Source organism: Eleutherodactylus coqui, chromosome 3 (genome assembly GCF_035609145.1).
Source record: "Eleutherodactylus coqui strain aEleCoq1 chromosome 3, aEleCoq1.hap1, whole genome shotgun sequence".
NCBI classification, from domain to species: Eukaryota; Metazoa; Chordata; class Amphibia; order Anura; family Eleutherodactylidae; genus Eleutherodactylus; species Eleutherodactylus coqui.
The window spans coordinates 118134069-118149571 of record NC_089839.1 but is presented as its reverse complement, the minus strand read 5'-3'; the positions used below and the strand labels follow the sequence as shown (position 1 = coordinate 118149571).

At 46.4% G+C, this 15503-nt stretch overlaps 1 protein-coding gene across 2 annotated transcripts in view; it reads right to left on the bottom strand.

Moving 5' to 3' along the window:
* Positions 1-350: 350 nt before the first annotated feature.
* Positions 351-15503, bottom strand: part of FH (fumarate hydratase) — a 61987-nt gene continuing 46834 nt past the window's right edge. The window contains exons 8-10 of one of the 2 annotated variants that reach the window (XM_066595997.1): positions 11733-11860; positions 2461-2614; positions 351-561 (exon numbers count right to left, since the gene is read on the bottom strand). In XM_066595997.1, coding sequence (XP_066452094.1) covers positions 419-561; positions 2461-2614; positions 11733-11860 — 425 coding nt within the window. In that variant the 3' untranslated portion in view covers positions 351-418. The remainder of the gene's footprint in view (positions 562-2460; positions 2615-11732; positions 11861-15503) is intronic. The other variant, XM_066595998.1, reaches the window with a different exon arrangement.

The window sequence follows — 15503 nt, the reverse complement described above, 5'->3', positions numbered from 1 at the left end:
GATTGGATTGCAATCACAACAACTGCTGGTGTAGTTGGGTGAATACATCATTTTCTAAGCTTATATTATTCCCCTTGACTCATTTTCCTACTGGCAACTGTTCTAGAGTCTTGCTGTGGTGCACACATGTGGCAATTGTGTAGGGAAATTTTAATGGGTTAATTAAGTCATGTTTCAATTGGGCTTTATTTCAGTTATTGATATTTAGGAGTCCAGTGTCATGGTTTGAGGTTGCGGCATCATTTTGGTAATTTTTATATGTCCACATATAACCAATCAGGTTTACAATCTTGTCTTCAGAAATGCTTTTTGAAGCCACAATTATACCAGATGTAATGAGCAGAATAGGATTACTTATACTGTGACTCATTTATTTTGCAAACTGACAAAAACATTTGGAAGCTCAAATCACAAAGTATTATTTTGGGCCAAGCATATCTTCTGGTTTAACCCACTGGTCAAACTGCTCTGATGTAAGAATTCCAAGTTTTATGGCAGTTTCTTTTAATGTACCACCTTCTTTATGGGCGGTTTTGGCAATTTTAGCGGCTTTATCGTAACCTGTAATAACAAAAACAAAGTTAATTTGCAAATGTTAATTCTCAGATGTATTTGTTAACTGTATTAAGTACAAGTGCTTTTGTTTTCCTCATTAATTGTTGATGCATTTTTTTCCGCCTGTACAGGATTAAATAATATGATGCACTAATGCGGCCATAAAATATTTCAAGCACTCTGCAGATGGATTCACAATGCAACCGTTAGGGATTAAAAATTCTCCCCTTCTTAAATAACATAGCTTTTAAACTAGGAAAATAAGCGATAGTAGCATCATGATATGTGCAAATGCCAATTCCACTAAAAGGGAATTTGCCATCTTTTAAAAGGTGGCTAAAATACCTATATTAACCTACCGTATATACCGGCGTATAAGACGACTTTTGAACCCCGAAAAATCTGCTCTGCAGTCGGGGGTCGTCTTATGCGCCGGTAATACAAAAAAAAAAAAAGTGTAAAAAAAAAAAAATTTTATTACTCACCTCCCACGGCGTTCTGTCGCGCTCCGGCAGGATGTCGCTCGCTCCGGCAGGCTGTCGCTGGCTCCTCGTCCCCGCCGCAGCATAGCTTTCTGAATGCGGGGCTTGAAATCCCCGCTTCCAGAAAGCTAATACACATGCCGGCAGCCATGACAGCATTGAATGGCTGTGATTGGCTAAAGCACACGTGGCTTCAGCCAATCACACTATTCAATGACATCATTGAATGGCTGTGATTGGCTGAAGGCGCACGTGTTAGCAATCACACCCATTCAATGATGTCATTGAATAGTGTGATTGGCTGAAGCCACGTGTGCTTTAGCCAATCACAGCCATTCAATGATGTCATGGCTGCCGGCGTGTGTATTAGCTTTCTGGAAGCGGGGATTTCAAGCCCCACATTCAGAAAGCTATGCTGCGGCGGGGACGAGGAGCGAGCGACAGCCTGCCGCAGCGAGCGACATCCTGCCGGAGCGCGACAGAACGCCGTGGGAGGTGAGTAATAAAATTTTTTTTTTTTCTCCACTGAATACCGGCGTATAAGGTGACAGTTGGGGGGTCGTCTTATACGCCCCGTCGCCTTATACGCCGGTATATACGGTATGTTAAGATTCATGTTCACTTTTATAGTGTTTTCCCCCCTTTTTATACAGATTAAAAGACACACTGCATTGTTAGTATCGTATCCATGTCTGATTTTTCCGATGTGATACTTTAACCCATGACAAACATCTGAGCATAAACTTGAATACTCATCCATGGATTGTTATGCAGATCCAAGCGCCATTTTTTCCCCCGCAACTCTAATTTTAAAATGCACACCATATTAACTACCAAAGCATTCTATAAAGTGCTAGAAATACAGATTTCTCCGTGTAATCCACAATGAAATTATACAGTGGAAATTGAGCCTTAAAAGGGGTTGTCCCACATCTATCTGTTTTGCTGCATGATACAGACAGCTCAGTACATTATGCAGTGGCCGAACCTGGTACTACAGTCAGAATCCCATTTACTTCAATATGACTCAGCCTGCAGTACCAACCCCAGTCACTGCACAATGTATGGAGCTGCCTGTTTCCTGCAGCAAAACAGCTGGAAGTGGGACAACTGCTTTTTAAGTTTGCTAGAAATATACTAAGTTAGGTGAATCTGTTGAAGTTCTTATATGTACAAGGGCAACCTAGCAGTCCTCATTGCACACGTTGAAAGGAAAGAACACCACTTTGCCCTTTGTTCTTCCAGGAGCCAAGCCTATTCCCTACTCCCTAATGAATAGTGTGCATGCTCATCTAAAGACCTAGCTAAAAGTAGGGGGAGATAGTAAGCCTATTGTAAGCTTTAAGATACCTTTTCATGGTTTTGAAATTATATAAATTTGATTAGAAGCGAACCTTGAAATCCAAGAAACTCCATCCCTTACCTATATGTGGATTCAGTGCTGTTACAAGCATTAAAGATTCATTCATCAGTTTGTTGATTCTTTCAGTATTTGCCTCAATTCCAACAACACAATTATCAGTAAATGAAACTGAAGCGTCTCCAAGTAGCCTGATGGAGTTTAGAATATTTTTTATCTGTTTGGGGGGGGGAAAAAAAAAGCACAAACTTTATTTATTCTAGATTACTAGATGATATACCGGGCTTCGCCAGAGTTAATTTGATACAGGTGTTTGCGTGTTGTTTGCATGGAAACTTTTATCAAGTCGTGGTTACTTTACAAGAACCGAGGAATAAAATATGTATACACATAGAGGAGCGTTAGATTCTCCTCAGACTGCATGTACCGATGTTCCTCTGTAGAATGTGCCACCCCTCCCACTCTCCTCACTTTTTACCTTTGAAGGTAACACCCCTTTTTATTCAAATTTCCCCCTAGAATGGAGGTTGCAGCCCCTTCTTAGCCTTAAAGGCATGCTTCATGCTTGCAGTTCATAGCCGTTTTTCTTCTGCTCGGTAAATGCACACAGAGTTGACTTAGATTCTTTTTAGTATATACACACAGGGGTGCGTTAGATTCTCCTCAGTATATACACGTAGAGGTGAGGTAGATTCTTCTCAGTATACAAATTATTTCCTTAGGCTTTAAGGTTTCTGAGAAAAGACCTCATGTATCTCGGATTTTTTTATGCTTAGAATTGATTATTGAAGTTTACTTTACTTATTTAAGATGCAAACAATGGTTGTGCCAAATTTTAAGTTTGTATGACACCGGGAAGTTACATAACATAGGTGTGCACTTACTTTTGCAATTAGCACTGAATAATCAAGTTGTGACCCCTGTAATTTTGCTATTTAGGACTCAAAGAATGGTTGTGCCAAATTTTACGTTTGCAAGACACCGGGAAGTTAGAGAATTGGTGGCGAGTGTGTGAGGGCTTTCACACAATATATATTACTTACACACACGCACGCACGCACACGTAATTATTAGGAAATTATAGTACCAGTGTACTTTGCTACATGCACATCACACACACAGCTGTGGTACATGGGCGTGTGGCAGACACACACAGCTGTGTTACATGCCATGTGCCCGACAGACACAGCTCTGCTACATGACATGCCCGTCAGTGCCACAGTACATGCACATGTCACAAACTCAGCTCTGCTACATGACATAGGCATCACAGACACAGCTTTGGTACATGAAATGTGCCTGACAGACATGACATGCGCATGTTACAAACTCAGCTGTACTACATAAAATGTGCGTCACAAACACAGCTCTGCTATATGACCTACATCCAAGCTAACCATACACATTACACGCACAGCACATTAGACAAACAGCCACTCGCAGCTCTACTACATTTAGGGCGCATGTCCACAGGCGGGTTTGAATTCCAGGTTCCGAGTGGGGCATCCGCGCGGATGATCCGGAGTTCAAGCCGCCCATAGACAATCATGGGTGCCCGCAGCTAAATTTAAGCATGTGAGTTTGTTTTCCAGACCTTCTGGTCTGGAAAACGAATATTTTTGGTATAACTTATTGTAAAATCTCTTTCTCGTCACGTTCATTGGGGGACACAGCCAGACCTTTGGATATAGCCACTGCCACTAGGAGGCGACACTAAGCAAAAGTGTTAGCTCCTCCCACCAGGCTATATCACCCCTGCAGGCACTCAGCTAATTAGTTTGTAAGCAAGCAGTAGGAACAGCCAGTGGGAGTACACCAAAAAGTTTTTTACACTTTAACGTAAACCAAGGAAAGACATACCAGTCTTCTGGATATATATCTCGTCATCTGTGACCCGAGACCAAAGGGCTCGGCCCTGCTATAAAGAGATTAATCCTTGGGAGGGTGCTGTGTCCCCCAATGAACGTGACGAGAAAGAGATTTTACGGTAAGTTATACCAAAAATATTCGTTTCTCGTCCGTATCATTGGGGGACCCAGCCAGACCATGGGACGTACAAAAGCAGTCCTGGAAATAAAAGGGTGGGAATTCCCAGGAAAAAAAAGGGCCCCAGCAGTCAGGGGACTGCCGCCTGTAGAACCCTTCTACCAGGGCAGCGTCCGCTGATGCATATGTATGGACCCTATAGAATTTTGCAAATGTATGCAGGGATGCCAAAGTGGCTGCCTTACATACCTGTAATGCTGAGGCTCCATGCTGAACTGCCCAGGAAGCCCCTACCGCCCTTGTAGAGTTGGCCGTTATCCGGAATGGTAGTGACCTCCCCTTGGCTCGATAAGCCTCTGTCACTAGCGACCGAATCCCCCTCGAGATGGTCACTTTCGAGGCCACAGAACCCTTACGCGGCCCCTCCGGGATTACGATAATAAATTCTCGAGGATGTCGGCTTCCTGGCTTGGCCCATAGTTCGGATAACTGCTTCCGAGAATCCCCCTTTTTTAGTATCGTGGTCTCAACGGCCAGGCCGTCAAACAAAACGACTTTGGATTCGGGTGGAAGATTGGTCCTTGTGATAGTAGGTCCTCCCGTTCTGGGAGTGGCCACGGAGCGTCGGCCAACATTTCGATTGTCTGGATACCATGCTCGCCTTGGCCAATCCGGAGCCACCAGGATTGCTGGTCCTCCTTCCCTCTTGATCTTCTTTAATATCCTCGGAATGAGTGGAAGAGGAGGAAACACGTATGGTAGTCTGAACCCTGCCCACGAGACCAGTAGGGCGTCCAATGCTATCACCTGAGGATCTTTTGAGCGTGCCACAAAGGGGAGAACCCTGTAATTTAGTCTGGAAGCCATCATATCCACGTGCGGGGTGCCCCAGCGCTGACATATTGCTTGAAAGACCTCCGGATGCAGCTGCCACTCGCCGGGGTCCACTGTCTTTCAACTGAGAAAATCTGCTACCCAGTTTTCTACCCCCAGGATGTGAACTGCCGATATGGACTGTAGATGTTTCTCCGCCTAGCTGAGTATGCCGGATACCTCCGTCATTGTTCTCGCACTTCTTGTGCCCCCCCCCCCTGCCGGTTGACGTATGCCACTGCCGTGGCATTGTCAGTCTGGACTTTCACATCCTTTCTGTTGAGCCGTGGATGGAAATACTGCAGTGCTCGCCGGATGGCTCGCAGCTCCAGGACGTTTATCGGTAGCCTTGCCTCTTCTTGTGACCACCTCCCCTGGGTGTCCCTCCAAAGTTCTGCCCCAGCCGTGACAACTGGCGTCCGTGGTCAGTATCCTCCACTGTCCTGGAAACAGTGACCGACCCCCTTGGATTCTCCTGAGACTCATCCACCATCTCAGGGCAAGGCGAACTTTTGGTGTTATGGAGATTCTCTGGTCTAACGTCCACTGCGACCTGTTCCAGTGTGCCAGAATGAAATGCTGGAACTCCCTGGAATGAAACTGTGCGAATGGTATGGCCTCGAAGGAGGCTACCATCATGCCCAGTACTCTCATGCAATACCTGATGGTCGTTTGCCTCCCCTGAAGTAGCGGGCGCACCTTGTTGACCAGTGTTACTGCTTTCGCTTGCGGCAGGCGAATCTGGTGCTTCTTGGTATTGAACACCATCCCCAGAAATTCCAACTGTTGGGTTGGTACTAGACAGGATTTCTCGTGGTTTATGACCCAACCGAATTCCTCCAAAGTCTGAAGCGTGATTCTCAGGCTCTCTAGATTGCCTTCCTGGTCTGGAGCCTTCCTTGGTATGTCGTCCAGGTAAGGGATGGCTATCACCCCCCTTGTATGGAGTAGTGCCATTACCGCTGCCAGCACCTTTGTAAAGACTCTCGGGGATGTCAAGAGCCCGAACAGCAGTGCTACAAATTGGTAATGGCTCCCCTGGACCTCGAAGCGTAAAAACTGCTGGTGAGAGTCGCGAATTGGAATATGCAGGTACGCATCCCTGATATCCACTGACGCCAGGAACTCCCCCGGTTCCATAGACGCTATTACCAACTTGAGGGACTCCATCCTGAAATGTCTTGCTTTGACGTAATGATTTAACCTTCCTAGGTCGAGGAACGGTCTGACCCTGCCATCCTTCTTGGGAACTATGAAGAGATTCGAATAAAAACCCCTTCCGTGCTGACACACCGGCACCACTACTCCCTGCGCAAATAGTTGTTTTATTGCCTGGCGCAGCTGTGTTGCCTTTCCTGGGCCCTTCGGTATCCTGGATCTGACAAAATGCTCCCGTGGAAATGTTGCAAATTCGGTGGCGTACCCTCGTGAGATGACCTCCTGTACCCAGGCGTCGGTCACCCGGGCTAACCATACATTCTGGAACCATAAGAGCCTGCCCCCCACCCTGTGAATAGCGGGTGGGGAAAGACCCTCAAACTGATACTCCTGTCCTTGCACCCCTAGGTGCCTTGGAGCGAGCTCGCCAGGCTGGCCTGGTCTTAAAGGAAGGATTCTTCCTCTGCTCTGCTGGGGCCCTTTTTGACTATGTCCTGTTGTGGGCCGGGATGTAACCTGCCGAAAGGAACGAAAAAAGGATTCCTTCCTAGGTGGCGCCTTTCTTTCGCCCGTAGCATCCTTAAATTAGATCGTCGAGTTTTGGGCCAAGTAATCTCTTGTCTGACAGTGATGACACGACGGACACTTCCTCCTCCTCCAGACCGCTACTAACCCCCGAAAAACCGTGCGGAGGCTGATCTTGGTCTGCTTGAGATGTTGAGGCGCATGAGGCCCGTGAGGGATCCGATCTAACCGATCTCCCTGTATGCAGATACTGCTTAGAAGCTTCCCTGGACCTATGATACGTCCGGAATGCTTCCCTGGAACCAAGAGGAGCGTGAAAAGACTCTCTAGAGTGTTGCGACCTAGAAGATCTGGACGACCTTCTGTACTAACGAGACCTGTGAGAAACCCCTTCAGAGCTGCGGGATCTCCGCCTCTTGTGCGACCTTCCCCGCGAACGCTCCGGGGAAGACACCTTCGAATCGGATTCTAAGCGGCGCAATATCGCTGCCGACGAGCTTGCTAGTCCTGACACCGCTGCGGCCAGGGATCTAGCCCATTCAGGCTCGATTACCTGCTCTACAGGGGTGGCAGGGGGCACCGGGGTCCCTGGAGCTGAACGCACTGGGTTACAGGCTACACAGCGGGGTTCCGCCGGACCGCTTGGGAACTTAGCGTTGCATAATGTGCACGCATAGTATTTTGCCCTCCCCAGAGCCTGACTGGAACCCTCTGGTCTAGGGTCAGACATGACGCAATCCACACACCTCTAGATAACCGCAAGGGAGGGGTGGGAATAGGGGTAGGGTGTCTCCGTGTACTGCTGAGAGCGAGTACCCGCAGGGGGGGAAAAGACACAGGGGAGAGCTGCCTTGGCAGGGCTTACCAAGTCCTGCGGTTGTCCTGGCCCAGCTGCTTCTGGGTCCGGGCGGCCTTCTCTGTGGTAAAAACGCTGGAAGCTGTCGCCGCAGGTGACCGACCGTCGCCGCTGACCGGAGCTTGCTGACTGTAGAACAAACCGCACTGCCAGGAGGTACTTGTGGTTTGGAGACAAAACACCTACCGCAGTAAGTGCCAATGGCAAGAAGTGGAGCTGCTCACTAGCAAGTAGTTCCTTGCAAGAGCTACGGGGAGCGGCAATCTTCTTTCCTGGCCGCCTCCCTGAAAGTCCCGTGTGGCCGGGGTGGGCGTGGCCTGCCCCGGAAGTCTGGACGCGTCACCGGAAGTGCTAGGCGCACCACACTGATGCGTCCCCGCGGCCGGCGCCCCAGCTCACTCTGCAGCCTGCTCCTTGTCCCACAGCCGTGATCCACCACCCGCGGCCGCAGCAGTCACCCGCAACCATACTTTTCTGTGGGCGAGCATCCACCCCCTCCCAGCCCGGTAAGCACCGAGCCCCCCTTGTTCAGCAGTCTCTGGATAGGGAGGGGGGAAGGGCATAAACCCATATGCACTGAGCTAGGCAGAGGAGAGAGGAGGAGTGAATGCACCTGAACTCCTTTGCCCAGGACCTTCCAAGGTGGTGGGGGTCCTCTGAAGGGGTTCCTGGCAGCCGACCGCAGACTTGGAGGGAGGCTTGAAGTTCTGTTCCCTTCTCCCGGATACGCTCCCTTCTCTCTATCTGCGTTCCAGCAGTGTTCCCCCCCCCCCCCCCCCTGCGCTCGCCGTCCGAGAGGGGCGCTGCTCCAGAGGGGGGAACCCTATTGCTGGCGGGCAACGACGCCAATGCACATAGGCAGGGTCGTGCCATCTTTTCTTCGCTGGGTAGGGCGCCGCAGAGTGGCGGAGACACCATCTGCCTGCGCTCTCCCCAGGAGGACAGGTAAGCCACGGAAAAGCCCCGACTCCCCGTATTCCCGCTATGTCCTCCTGGACCTGACCCGTCTGCCTCCTTGCAGACACTAAGCTAAAAACTAATTAGCTGCGTGCCAGCAGAGGTGATATAACCTGGTGGGAGAAGCTAACACTTTTGCTTAGTGTCGCCTCCTAGTGGCAGTGGCTATATCCCATGGTCTGGCTGGGTCCCCCAATGATACGGACGGGAAACAAATCGCAGCATGCTCCGTTTTGAGCCGGATCCCACAGGGATGGCTTCCATTGAAGTCAAGGGAAGCCGTGCGATCTGTGGCACACCCGGAACGGTCACTCCGGGTATTGCGGGGTCCATGGAAAAGCAGGAGGTTTAAAAATAAATAAATAAATAAATAAAAAATCTCCCCTGCACATGTGTGGGGTAAAGAATGGGGGTTTGTCGGCTGACAGGCCTGCCCACATGCACGGAGGAGACAACGGACGAACCGCACACATCCGGACTGGTTAATAATGTCCACATGCCGCGGGCAGGGTGGGATCCTACTGCGAGGCTCCTGCCCATGGAATCCGACCCGCCCGTGGACATGAGGCCTTATGCTGACTGCACACATGACACATACAGCTCCTGGAATACAGTGATGAGCCCCTGGTCATGTGATCCATGACTCCACCCACACGTGATCACATGACAGTGACATCACCATAGGTCCTGGTACTTTGTCAGCTTATCCAGTATACAGTACTACCAAACTCCAGAATGGCTCCTCCCACAGCAGTGACATCACCACAGGTCCTTCAGCCCGCCGGATCTCTGTGGTGACGGTAGGTTAGTGTCTCCTGTTAGGACTGCTGAGGAGTGTCTGACTTAACAGAGGCTTAGTTGCATTCTCAGTGTGTTAGGACCTGCCATAACGGCGCCAGGGGGCGGAGCTATGACGTTGCCAGGGAGGAGGCGCATGAGAATCACTCACATACTTAGACATGTGGTCGTTAGTTTGATTTTATGTGTAAAGTAACAATACTTTAACATGAAAGTCTAACATTATCTAAATCTATTCATGCTACATAGATAAAACATTAAGAATGGTTTGAACATTACTCGAATTTATCAAGAATTGCAGTTCTTATAGAATGAGGTAATCACTAGAGATGAGCGAGTATACTCGCTAAAGGCAATTGCTCGAGCGAGCATTGCCTTTAGCGAGTACCTGCCCGCTCGAGACTGAAGGTTCGGATGCCGGTGCAGGGGAGCGGTGAGTAGTGGCAGTCAGCAGGAGGGAGCGGGGGGGGGGGGGGGGGGGGGGGAGAGGGCACCCGAACCTTCAGTCTCGAGCGGGCAGGTACTCGCTAAAGGCAATGCTCGCTCGAGCAATTGCCTTTAGCGAGTATACTCGCTTATCTCTAGTAATCACTTTTGTTTTTAAGAATAACCTGTAAAACAATACTGCTCATACTTCTCGTGGGTCGACTTCCACAATATTCTGCCTAACAAATCAGAATAGTAGAACACATCAATGCTTTGAGGTTTCCTTCAGATAAAGAAACCGCCAGCATTAAACATGTTTTTGGATTTTTTTTCTTAAGGATTTTTTTCCGGCCATACAAAAATATTCATGGGAGAATTCCATAAAAGAAAAAAAAATTTTTTTTAAAAGGCAGCCTAAAAGCATGCTGTGATTTGAAAGAAACACTATGCACCCAATAAAAAACTGCAGCAGGAGAGATAGAACGCCAAAATATCCTTCTGCCATTTTTCTGGCATATATAGTAATTAGGTAGTACAAAACAAATTTGAATTGGTCTATGTAGTACCTTGTTGCTTGAAAGGCCATCAGGACAGAGCTCCTTAGCAAAGAGTAAGTCGTATTAGAAGCTCACCTCCACCAGGAATGTATGGACATGTAGAACGCACAATATGATCCTGAAGAGATTCAGGATATATTTCAAGAATCCATAAAAATCCACCACACTACAGGGCAAGTCAGAAGTCTACATACAGGTCTTTTGTAGGTCCACAGAAGCAATGCTGCTGCCAAAGGAGGAAAGGCTTGATGCGATACGGCTGGCAGGGTCAGGGGTCAATATGTCATGTGGCCCAGACATTTGACACATGCCACGCATGTGTTGCAAAACTTATTCAAAAGTTCAATAAATATATATGCAAACTGTATGGAGACTTTTTACTAACTCTATATAGACTCAGCTTCTGCATTTCAGGCAGGCATGCTGCCATTCATGGAGTACAAACCCTATGACCATTTCTGTCAGTCCCATAGAGTTAAAGGGGTTGTCCCGCGCCGAAACGGGTTTTTTTTTTTTTTTCCAACAGCCCCCCCCCCCCGTTCGGCGCGAGACAAACCCGATGCAGGGACTTAAAAAAAAAAAACCCGCACAGCGCTTACCTGAATCCCCGCGCTCCGGTGACTTCTTACTTACCGGTTGAAGATGGCCGCCGGGATCTTCTCCCTCGGTGGACCGCAGCTCTTCTGTGCGGTCCATTGCCGATTCCAGCCTCCTGATTGGCTGGAATCGGCACGTGACGGGGCGGAGCTACACGGAGCCGCTCTCCGGCACGAGCGGCCCCATTCAGAAAAGAAGAAGACCGGGACTGCGCAAGCGCGTCTAATCCGGCGATTAGACGCTGAAAATTAGACGGCACCATGGAGACGAGGACGCCAGCAACGGAACAGGTAAGTGAAAAATTTCTGATAACTTCTGTATGGCTCATAATTAATGCACAATGTATATTACAAAGTGCATTAATATGGCCATACAGAAGTGTATAGACCCACTTGCTTTCGCGGGACAACCCCTTTAAATAAAGAGGCAATGCGCATGCTCAGCTGCTCATCCTCACTGTGGTGAGTGGCAGCGATTAGAAAAAGGAAACATGGCATCCCTGTTCTCAGTCTGTGTGGCTCAGAGTGTGGTGGGGTCCCCAGCGATCAGAAATAATTTATCACCTTCAAACTTTAAACACTAGTAGTATTAAAAATACTTACAATTAAAGGCTTGAAAACATTTAATTCAAAGTGTCCATTACTGGCTCCTATCGTTATAGCCACGTGGTTGCCCATCACTTGAGCTGCGACCATAGTAACTGCTTCACACTGTGTAGGATTCACTTTACCTGAAGTAGAAAAAAGTGATCAAAATCTACAACACTCGGCTTTTTACTGACTTCAAGATATCATAGAATCATATAAAATGTAGAGTTGGAAAGAACCTCCAGAGCCATTGGGTCCAACCCCCTGCTCAAGGCAGGATCCTAAATCATCCCAGACAGATGTCTGTCCAGCCTCTGAAGACTTCCATTGTAGGGGATACCTGGAAAACATTCCAGTATGCTGCATTTTGCCCAAAATGGATATCGATCTTAAAAATATTACAGACCAAAACAAATATATATGTAGATATTCTCACATTTTGCTATATATTCTCAACAAACCTTTGGCCACAGCTTTAAAGCCCTTCAAAAACAGAAAGAAATGATGATAAACAGTGTGAAGTTGCCATTACTGCTGATGATATGGCTACATCTGCCTCCTCCTCCACATGATGTCCTCATTTTTTCATTATTCTATCTGCCAGAAAACTGTAAGAAACTTTGGATTCAGTTATTTAACTTGCTGGTTAAGGCCTCCCTTACAAAGGTGTTTGCAGAAACGCAGCATTTTGTCAACGCTGCGTTTACTGCAGTTTCAGCAGCGTTCTCAGGCGTTTTGACAACAAAGCCAAGGAAGCTGAAAAAAGAAATACTCTCCTAGCAAGTGCTGTCCGGGTCCCTACCGCTGCTATCCAGGGCGCCAGGCAGGCTTCCAGGCACTCGTCAGCCTCCGATAGACCATCTCTTACTGGTAACAGGGTTGAAAACCCCGCCTCCAGCAAGAGATTGCTTCATTGAATGGCTGTGATTGATTAATTGAGCGCTGGCTCAGCCAATCAGAGCAATCTCTTGCTGGAGGCGGGGTAATTAAAACCCATTACCAGCTAGAAATGCTCCGTCGGAGGCTGACAAGTGTCCGGAAGCCTACCCGGAGCTTCGGAGAGCAGAAGCAGGGACCCAAACGGTGCCTGCTAGGGGAGTATTTCTTTTTTTTCCGGGAGTGTAGCTAGGGTGTTTGCGTTTAGTGCTGTCAAAAACGCGGTACCAATTATTTCAATGGGTGACGCACAGCTGAAAGCGGCCAAAAATAGAATATATATTGCTTGTGTGAGCAACCCCCATTGAAATGAATAGGAAGGTTGTACAGCGTTTAGCACAGCGCTAAACGCTGTACAAAAACGCCTGTGTGAGAGAGGCCTAATTCTAGAAGGGCATGTGAAAAGGAGTGTGAGTAGGCGGATAACCTTTTCCAACTGAGTTTATTCAAGTAGCAGTTCTGCAATATGTAATTGACTAGACAAGTAGTGGTGGTAGGTTTTAAATCTGGGAGGAGGGGTGCTAGAATGTAGGAAATAAAACGGCAGAAAAAAAAAGTGATGTGTAGTAGAATCTGTTGTCCTATTACATCTCTAAATGGAGGTTGTATGAAAGAATTTGTCCTTAATTACTACAAAACTTATTTAATGGATAAGAAATCCATGTATGGTTCTTCTATTAACATTTAGCAGCCATTTTATAAGTCACCTATTAACCCCTTCCCTCCATATGACATAAGGGTAAGTCTTGGGAGCAGGGTACTTCCCACAACAGGACGTACCCTTACGTCATGTGAATAGAGCAAGATCATAAGCGATCTCGCGCTATCCGGCAGCTATCTGTCACGGATAGATCGCAGCATGAGAAGGGTTCACAGAGGGAGCGTGCTCACTTTGTGATGTTATCGGGCTCTTGCGATATAATTGCAGAGAGCCCGGCTGGTTGCCATGGCAACAGGACGCCAGGTAGTGGTGTCCTGTATTGCCATTGCCTATCATAGCGATCAGAGCTAATATGGTGTAAGTCCCTCAAAGGGACACAAATGGTTTAAAAAATAAAAAAAAAATTAAAATGTACAAAAAATAAAAATGTAAAAACAAAATTTAAAAAAACCTTCTTTTGGGCTTTTTTTCATATTAGCATAAAAACAGCATATATTTGGGATAGTCATGTCGTTACGACACGTAAAATAAGTTGAATACACTTTTTTTATCCTGCACAGCAAAAAGCGTAAGTAAAAAAACGCTACAAAACTAAGGCAAAATGCTAATTTTTTGCATTTAGCCTCCAAAAAAAAAACACAATAGAAGTGATCCAAAAAGCTGTATGTACCCCAAAATAGTACTAATAAAAACTACAGCTCGTCTCGCAAAAAATAAGCCCTCCCAGTGCTCTGACCATGGAAAAATAAAAAAGGTATAGGACTTTAACCCCTTAGTGACCAAGCCTGTTTGCGCCTTAATGACCAGGCCAAATTTTGCAAATCTGACACGTGTCACTTTAGCATGGAAAAACACCAGAAAGGTTTTGCATATCCAAGCGATTCTGACATTGTTTTTTCGCCACATGTTGTACTTCATCTAGGCGGAAAGAATTTGTGTTTATTTATTAAAAGCGCCAAAATTGGGAAAATTTTGAAAAAAATCGTCATTTTTGCACATTTCCAACTGCAATATCTCAAATATGTGCAAACATAATATAGAAATTTTTGTTAAGATATATATTTCCATCCGTTTACTTTATTTTTGGCGCACATTGGAAAAACTTTCAATTTTTTTTTAACCATTTAGGAGACATACAAATTTAACATTACTTTTCAGCATTTTGAGGAACACTGTTTTCCTACACCAATCCAAGATTGGAAAGGCTCATAGGAGTCAAAATGATAGATACCCCCACAAGTGACCCCATTTTAAAAACTACACCCTTTACGGTATTCACTGAGGGGTGTCATGAGTATTTTAACCCCACAGGTTTTTTTTTAGGAGTCAATGCAATTTAGAAGAGAAAACCTAAAATTTTATATTTTTGCAAATATGTCATTTTAAAGACAGGACTTTTTTCTATAGTACACATGAAAATTAGGATTTGCACCCCAGAATGGATACCCCTGTTTGTCCCGTGCTCAGAAACATAGCCATTGTGGCCCTAATCTTACGTCTGTATGCACAATGGGGCCCAAAATGAAAGGAGCAACCGGTGGCTTTCGGAACAGAAATTTTGCTTGAAGGAGATTTAGTCCCCATTGCCCACTTGTACAGCCATTGAGTGACCAAAACAAGGGAGAATCCCCACAAGTGACCCCATTTTGAAAAGTAGACCCCTTAACGAATTTATCTAGGGGTACGATGACTTTTTTGACTTCACAGTTTTTGAATGAATCTAAACCAAGCAGAAGGAAAAAATTATGATTTTCATTTTTTTGTCAATTTAAAAACAGGGTTTTTTTTGTACAGTGTACATAGGAATGAAGAAGTTCACCCCAAAATGGATCCCCCCGTTTGTCCCGTGTTCAGAAACATACCCATTGTGGCCCTAATCTACTTAAAGGAAACATAGCTAGGCCTATAATGGAAGGAGCACCCGTTGGATTTCAGGGTACAACGGAATAAATTCCAGTCCCCATTGCCCACTTGTAGAGCCATTGAGCGGCCAAAACGATAGAGAACCCCCACAAATGACCCCATTTTGAAAACTAGACCCCTTAACAAATTCATCTAGGGGTGTACTGCGTATTTTGACCCCACAGTATTTGAATGAATCTAAGCAAAGCAAAAGGAAAACAATTACGATTTTCATTTTTTTTGGCAATTTTGTCAATTTAAAAACTGTTTTTTTTGTACAGTGTACA